The sequence below is a fragment of the Cyprinodon tularosa genome, unplaced genomic scaffold (assembly GCF_016077235.1).
Source record: "Cyprinodon tularosa strain WSP-4 unplaced genomic scaffold, ASM1607723v1 ctg867, whole genome shotgun sequence".
Lineage (NCBI taxonomy): Eukaryota > Metazoa > Chordata > Actinopteri > Cyprinodontiformes > Cyprinodontidae > Cyprinodon > Cyprinodon tularosa.
In genome coordinates this window covers 136932-145791 of record NW_024039637.1, presented here as the reverse complement: position 1 = coordinate 145791, position 8860 = coordinate 136932, and the positions used below count along the sequence as shown (strand labels likewise).

The 8860-nt window shown below is 38.9% G+C and overlaps 1 protein-coding gene across 1 annotated transcript; it reads left to right on the top strand.

Moving 5' to 3' along the window:
• The first annotated feature begins 2632 nt into the window (after positions 1–2632).
• LOC119775328 (gastrula zinc finger protein XlCGF8.2DB-like) lies at positions 2633–4277 on the top strand. The gene has a single exon (XM_038273270.1). The coding sequence runs from the start codon at positions 2732–2734 to the stop codon at positions 3446–3448; it is 717 nt and encodes a 238-aa protein (XP_038129198.1). The 5' UTR covers positions 2633–2731; the 3' UTR covers positions 3449–4277.
• The last annotated feature ends 4583 nt before the right edge of the window (positions 4278–8860 follow it).

Below are 8860 nucleotides of genomic sequence, written 5' to 3'. Positions count from 1 at the left end.
AGAACATCAAGACTTGCTAAAGAAAAAATCAACGACAAGAAAAACAACTAAACACTAACTCTAGCTGAAACATTTGGGAAGCGTGACATGCTGCCACTTAATAGTGCTAAAGTAAAATAACCAGAGTCATTGCTGAGGAAATCATTCTGGATGACGAGCCATTATCTCTCTTCAGTTAAGTGGGCTTTAGATGCACCATCCAACACGATACAACATGCCCAGCCGTCATTACTTCCTCGAGAAAACTATCCCTGAGATTCTCAAAGATGTTCAAGATTACCTTAAAAAACAAGTAGAGATTGCAAATGCAAAGGTGCGCCCACTACCATTCATTAATCCTGTCCCCTGAACTGCTCCTAGTTTTACTCGCCTGCCTGGAAGATGTCTAGTGCTACTACCACAGATGATCTCACTCTCCAAATGGAATTGAACTATTCAGATTAGCTAGAATGAATAGAAGAGGTAGAGCGTAGCCGCCTTTGGCCCGGGCTTCCTGTTACGACTCCAGTGGGCATGTACAGATGACGTCATACACGCTCCGTTTTTTTTTTTAAACCTATAAATATAAAAAATATAACTGCAGATGTCAGGTTCTGAATGCTGGCATACCATAAAGAATAAATGATGAACAGTTTAGTTGTGCCTTCAAGTCGTTTCCCATAGGAAGACGTTACTTGGATATAAAGGAATATCTCCAGAACGGCTCCAAATGACACAAAACTCTTATGGGTGAGTAGAACGTGATGTAATAGCGTAAAATCAAGGGGCCAATGTAAAAAAAAAAACTAAGTCGGATCGGAAGTGCAAAAACCTGGATCGGGACATCTCTAGTCGCAGGGATACATTTCCCTGAAGGGGTGACCTGTGTAATCAACATCATAGTCATAAAATCGGCCTGGTCGGTGTGTCTACCATTTAGTTCTCACATCAGGAGGCATCATTCCATCTGGCTCCATCTTTGAGAACTGCATCCGGCTCGAAGGACCAAAATGTTACGGGGTAATAGGTTAGGACTAGTTCTTTAGGTTTTAGCAGCCAACAAAGACGGTGTATCGGCCAGGTTACAGGTAGAAAGATAAAAAGCATTTTACTCTATTCACTGTTGATGTTAGCAGGTTTATTATCTCCGTGCTCAGTGTTGCCAGCAGTATTCAGTCATAAACTTAACACTTAGCATCAATGTCTATAACCTGAATACCGACATGCTACAAGTTGAACAGGAAGCACTATAAAATCCCTGGATCGGGTGCAACGCACTGAAATAATATCTATGTCACTTCCTGATTCATCAGTTTCACAATACGAGCAAACAAGGAATGACATAGCATTTTATACACAGCAGGTTCAGCATTTGTTCGCCCCCTGCCCAAATATCACATATATTCAGACAATTTATAAACTGAATCCTGACTCAAGATTTCACTCTTCCCTGTAGCAATTTTTGTTATTTTGCTTTGTTCCTGGGAAAAAGTTTAAAGTTTAGACATTTCTAACTCCTCTAGAAAGGAGTTGGGCTGTAAGTAATTTGTTTCCTTTGAGGTGATATAACAGTGCTTTTGAGAACAGAAAAAGGAAATATTCATTTTCACTCATTTTAATTTTAAAGACACACAGGATTTTATGTCATTACATCGTGTTCTACTCACCCATATTAGTTTGTCATTTGGAGCTGTTCTGAAGATATTTGGTTTTGTTATATCCAAGTAAAGCTCCATCCTTAGGCTGTAAAAAGGCCTTAAACGGAATATTTACTAAAACCACAGTTGCTAAACTGTTAGCAACATAGTTTACGAAATAATATTAAATTACTTTGGCAACTGTGGTTTTGGAAAAGCAGCCCAGCTAATAGCTACAGTCACACCACAACCACATCAGCCAGAGATCATAATTCGATTCATTCATCATATAATCATTGTTGTCCCTAAATCATTACTATTGAGTTTGAGATATAATTATGGTCTCAGCCTCAACATGCTAGTTTTCTGCCTTTAGCTGAGATGCACAACTGTGCTACTAGATTAAATCTTTTTCATAAAGAAATGTTACTGTTTAAACATAAACAAATGTTACGTTTAAACATTGAAGCCACGTTAATAATTACTGCCACTCCTTTCTCACCACGTTAATAGTCTTTATTCCGAAAAAGTAAAAAAAAACAGCAATCCACAAGGCTTTGTTTCCAAGTTTCAAGACGTTTAAGTGTCTTTAATATGCTCTCCTGTTAAAAACTACAGCACTCAGACAATTACACTTGGATTAGATTATTTCAATCTAACAGCAGAATATTTCAAACATCCTTTGGGATTTATGAAGCTGGATCTGCTTTGGGAAACTTCAACAAAGAGCCCTAGAAGGTCTTTAGTTGCATCTAAGATCTACGCAATAATAATTAAAGTAAAGTTTCCTTATTTAACCAAGTGAAACTCTTTCTGCCGTGTTTGTCTTTCCAGACCGCCTTCAGGATTATGTTGGAAAAGAGGAGGATTTCTCTGACCAGCAGCTCTATGAACAGGAGAGGAATTCCAGTTTGGACCAAGAGGAACCAGAACCTCTGCAGATAAAAGAAGAGCAGAAAGAACCAGAACATCCTTGGACAAAAGAGGAAACCATGGAGCTCCCCATAAGTGAGCACGAAGAGCAGCTTGTTCTGAAGGAAGAGGATAAATATGAAGCAGAGAAACCTTTCCCATGTTTGACATGTGGAAAAAACTTTCTAAAAAAAGAACATTTGATGGTTCATATGAGAACTCACACAGGTCAGAAGATTCATGAATGTCCATTCTGTGGAAAAATGTTTCGGAAGAAATCTGATCTTGATACACACATAAGAAATCACACAGGTGAGAAGCCTTTTTCCTGTACCATTTGTAGCAAGAAGTTTACTGAAAGAAGTCATTTAACTTCTCACGTGAGAATTCACACAGGTGAGAAGCCTTTTGAATGTCTGTCCTGTGGAAAACGCTTCACTCAGAAATCTAATCTTGATAAACACTTCAGAATTCACACAGGTGAGAAGCCTTTTTCCTGCACTATTTGTAACAAGAATTTCACTGAAACGAGTACTTTAAATAATCACATGAGAATTCACACTGGTGAAAAGCCTTTTCAATGTTTGACCTGTGGAAAACGCTTCATCTCTAAATCTGATCTTAATACTCACATTAGAATTCACACAGGGGAGAAGCCTTTTTCCTGCACGATTTGTGGCAAAAATTTTACTCTAAAACATAATTTGACTACTCACATGAGAATTCACACCGGTGATAAACCTTTTTCCTGTACCATTTGTAACAAGAACTTTACTGACAAGAGTAATTTGACTTCTCACATCAGAATTCATACAGGTGAGAAGCCCTTTGAATGTCTGTACTGTGGAAAAAGCTTTACTCATAAATCTAGTCTTGATAAACACAAGAGACTTCACACAGGTGATAAGCTGTTATCCTGAAAAAATTGTGACAAAGGTTTTAAAAAAGGTAAGATGAATTAAGTTTGCTGTCCAACAAGCAGTTGAGAAGTTATATGTTTGAATTGAAAATAATTGAAAAATTTGGCAGGGTGTGGCACAGTTTTTTCTGTATGAATTTATTGAGGAAAAAAACTTTTTGGGGACAAAGAAACATTTAGTTGATCAATAAGCTTTTGTTTAGCAAAAAGTCCAGAAACACATTTTAATTCAGATGAAAATACCCTCAGATTAAAATAAAAGCAAAAGTAGGACAGATTTAATGTGCTTTGCTCAGTTTTAATGATGTTTTTGGAGGATTTTTTAAAGGTCGGCTGCAAATGATCAGAGTTTTGCTAATTCAGTGTCTTGTTGGCTTTCATTAGCAATGCATCAATCAGCCCTGCTACGTGTGTTGTTGAAACCAGGCCCACCAAAACTCCAACTGTTTTAGCCACAGTGTTAGAGCTATGGTCAATAGATTTTAGAATGAAGTAGATCATCTATAGAGGAGTCTCAGGTGAAGATTTGGGACATGTATAAGTGTGTGTCAGTCTCAGAGTTAGTCAGCTACAAGCTAATTAATGTTGCAAAGTAGCTCCAGCCACCTTGAAAGGGGGTGCTGGGATTATGGGGTTAAACTACGGGACATCAAAGAACTCAGTTTAGAGGCTGGAGTCTGTAGTTCAGGTAAATTAAAGTCCTAAAATGATGAAACATGTTTGTTTAAAAAGATAAACAGGATTGATGATGTTGATGTTATTTTTACTGATCAGTTTGAACCTGCTTTAACTTGGTAAAAAGCCTTTGTCTTAATAATGTATTAAAGAAATCTGACTCTCCTCTAGAAGTGTGAAGTTTCTGCTTTTTAAAGATTTTTTGAAAGTATAATTTTCCTTTGAACTAATTCTAATAGTTTTGTTCTTGATTCTTTAGATGTTCTATTTACCTGCTATGATTGAAAGTAACTATCACCTATTTTATACAACTGATTTTATGGATTATATTCTGCTGTGGATGTTTTTAATTATTGTAATCACTTCTAAATTGATGAACGAGCAGCAATAAAAACCTCATGGATTGTAAAAATGTGTTTCTTTATCTGGTTTCATATAAATTAGAAACAATCTTCTTCCATGTTTTCTCTGCTATTTTCAGCCAAACTAAAGCTGTAAAATAAATAGTTTAATGGCATTCACCTTCTGTCTTCTCCAGTCTTTCCTGTTGCTCCTCCATCAGCATTAATCTTTTTGCTTTTTAGAGCCTGAGTTCAAATCTGGCCATTGGATAAATCCTCCTTTGCTTGTTGGAGAACTTAGATCAGGAAATAATGTAGGTACGTATTCTGGCCCAGTTGGTTTGGCACCTGATAAAACAAGTGTTTCAGTTGCTATAACTGTGTGTGTCCAGAGCCGCTACAACCAAGCAACTAGAGGAATGAAGGATCTAACTATGGCTGTGTTCACAATGCAGAATGAAGGGGCCCAAATCTTGGAAATGAAAGTGCAGCTTCACAGATGAACTCCAGCAAACATTTGGAGTCCAGTGGGAGGCTGAGTGCACCGTGTGCAAAGCTGGCTCATAAGTTTCAGTGTCTAATAAAGGTGCTGGAGATCTCAAAGCTCACATGGACACTGAAAAACCTGAAAAAGCTCTGAGAGGTGAGAGTTATTCTGCCTCTGAACGACGTTTTGGAAAAGAACAAAAATCCAAAGTTCCATAAATGTAATTAACACCTGAAGCTCTCTCCTATAAACCCTAAACATATAACCCTGAAATCTCACATCCTCCGTCATCGCTCCGCCCCGCTGCGCTCCAGACTGTCTGCGCAAAGCAAAGCCTCCAGCTTTCGCTGTTCCTCTCGTCCTGCTCCTCTCCGACTTCCTCTGACTTTGAGGACAGCATGCGCGATATGATTAAATTCAAAGCAGCAGAGCATGCAGAAATGAACCAGGGTTTCCACCAATCATTAGAAATCATTAAAAGTCATTAAATAATTTATTTAACTCAGACCTTAATTGGCACAAAAATAATTAAATATGTTAACCGTGGCATTTGAAATGCTTTATAAAATGTTTACAAAAACAATTTCGTCAGATATATCCCGATTAATTTGCGTGGAACCACTTGCAATTGATCATAATGCAGTTGATTGGAAAAGAAGCTTGAGGCGGAGAAAAAGCTAGAGAAATATATATATATATATATTAGGGGTGGAACGGTTCACAAAATCACGGTTCGGTTCACGGTTTCGTGGTCACCGTTTTCGGTTCGGTATATGTTTATTGTTACATAAAAAATGTAAAATTGTTAAATAAAAAATTATAAAAATTAATGAAAAAAAAAATAATAATAATTAATGAATTGTAATTATTTTTAATGATCCGCGGAAACCCTGGATTATTTCCGCATGTTTTGCTGCTTTGAATTTAATCATCTGGCGCATGCCCTCTACGATCTCCAAGGGACTCAGAGGGGAGCGGACAGAGGGAGCCACAGTGGAGGCTGCAGGCTTTGCTTTGTGCAAGCGGTCTGGAGCGCAGCGGGGGTTGTTGACGGAGTATGAGGGATTTCGGGGTTAGCCTGACATGTTGGTCGTGTTGCTGTTAGCATAAACAAAACGTGTTGCACAATGCTTGCACACTGTTGCACTTTTATCCACAACTTTCTTTCCGCCGTCATCGTAGGTCACTCTAAATGCAAAGTGGTCCCATACAGCAGACCTATAAAGTGCTGTTGGCGCGTCTTCCAACTCCTGTTCTTTCCCACTCGCCATACCCACACAATTCTCCACAACAACTGATTATTTTTCTGCTACACCCGGCTAAGCTGCTTCGCTTCTTCTTCTTCTTGTTTACTACTGGTGGTTGGCTTTGGTCGCAGTACCGCCACCTTCTGCTCTGGAGTGTAATCGCTTCTGTAACCCATAAGAGGGTTCACTCCAATTACACCTGGTAATAGTAGATGGTAAGTATGTTAATCACTTCGATGACTGATACCAACACTACACAAGTATAAAGAAAGTGGGGCCTGATCAGAAGATTTTTAATTCACGGGAGCCTAGGTGTAAGCAACAACAGAGGAGAGCACACAATAGCTATAAGAAAGGGTATAATTTAATATAGTGAACAATTGTGGATCCACATTTACAAATAAGCAAAATTGCGTGCTTTAGAAAAAAAAAAAACAGAAATAATCCAGCCGTTTCAATGTTTCTATCAAATGTTTACTCAATGCCTCACGGCTAATGACCGGTCGGGTCACCATCAATCAGTTCACTCAGTCCTCTGGGCTGAGGCTCACCATCCAAGTTCTGAAGAGGAGGATCTTGGGGTGTCTGGGCACTACAGACCAAAAGTGCACCAAAATGGGAGGGGGAAAAAAACCCTGACCAGGAACAAGGCCAAAGTAAAGCATCTTAATATATAGGATGCTAATATCAATAAAACTTAAGCTACAATTCAGAGATCTTTTCTAATCTCTCACGTTTTTTCATATTGTACAACAATATTCATTTAGATCTATATTTCAATCTAAAAGTGCCAATGAAGTACATCAATAACACTATTTTTAACATCAGAATGTGGATTATAAACTCACATTTGCTCTGACCTACTCAGAACAGAAAATTCCCAAGCAATGCTAACTGTAAAGCACCTTACAGCACCATGAACCATGAATTAGCACCGCTGAGTTATCAGAACATATCCTAATAGAGAAATAAATGCCACTACCTAGAAAAAAATACAACATACACAATAATACAAAAATAAAACTTACAATATCAGTAACAAGGTATTTTATTCAAATTTCAGTGAATTTACTGGGCCAACTGCTGAGAGCGTGCGATCACTCACCGATGCTCTGATGCTATATAAAGCTAGACTTGGAATTTTCCGGATTCAGTCAATCACAAGGGAAGCTTTCTGAGATTTCATAAAACAGATTTACTATTTTGAATGATATATTTTCAGAAACTATTTTAATATTGTTTTTCCTTACCGATTTTCAAGATTCTTCATCAAATTTGACAAAATTTTCCAGGCTTTTAGTGGAAACAACCGTCAGCTGTGAGCTCTCTAAGCAAAATCTCAGAACAGCAGTTAAAGGGGCGGGACAATCAATCTTATTGGCTGATGTGAAATCAGACTGTGCTAGCTATTCGTTGTTTAATCTGTCACTGAAAACAATTGCTGAAGGCATATATTAAAGTTTTTAAAGATTTTTAGCAGTTTTTATCTATATTTATAAACATATTTATCGACTTATTTTTAACTAAGACATGAAAACCAAACATTTTAAGTAGAACAAGTAGATATAGAAGAAGATATTAATTCAAGATCTATATATACACTCACCGGCCACTTTATTAGGTACCCCATGCTAGTAACGGGTTGGACCCCCTTTTGCCTTCAGAACTGCCTCAATTCTTCGTGGCATAGATTCAACAAGGTGCTGGAAGCATTCCTCAGGGAGTTTGGTCCATATTGACATGATGGCATCACACAGTTGCCGCAGTTTTGTCGGCTGCACATCCATGATGCGAATCTCCCGTTCCACCACATCCCAAAGATGCTCTATTGGATTGAGATCTGGTGACTGTGGAGGCCATTTGAGTACAGTGAACTCATTGTCATGTTCAGGAAACCAGTCTGAGATGATTCCAGCTTTATGACATGGCGCATTATCCTGCTGAAAGTAGCCATCAGAAGTTGGGTACATTGTGGTCATAAAGGGATGGACATGGTCAGCAACAATACTCAGGTAGGCTGTGGCGTTGCAACGATGCTCAATTGGTACCAAGGGGCCCAAAGAGTGCCAAGAAAATATTCCCCACACCATGACACCACCACCACCAGCCTGAACCATTTATACAAGGCAGGATGGATCCAGGCTTTCATGTTGTAGACGCCAAATTCTGACCCTACCATCCGAATTTTGCAGCAGAAATCGAGACTCATCAGACCAGGCAACGTTTTTCCAATCTTCTATTGTCCAATTTCCATGAGCTTGTGCAAATTGTAGCCTCAGTTTCCTGTTCTTAGCTGAAAGGAGTGGCACCCGGTGTGGTCTTCTGCTGCTGTAGCCCATCTGCCTCAAAGTTCGACATACTGTGCGTTCAGAGATACTCTTCTGCCCACCTTGGTTGTAACGGGTGGTTATTTGAGTCACTGTTGCCCTTCTATCAGCTCGAACCAGTCTGGCCATTCTCCTCTGACCTCTGGCATCAACAAGGCATTTCCGCCCACAGAACTGCCGCTCACTGGATGTTTTTTCTTTTTCGGACCATTCTCTGTAAACCCTAGAGATGGTTGTGCGTGAAAATCCCAGTAGATCAGCAGTTTCTGAAATACTCAGACCAGCCCTTCTGGCACCAACAATCATGCCACGTTCAAAGTCACTCAAATCACCTTT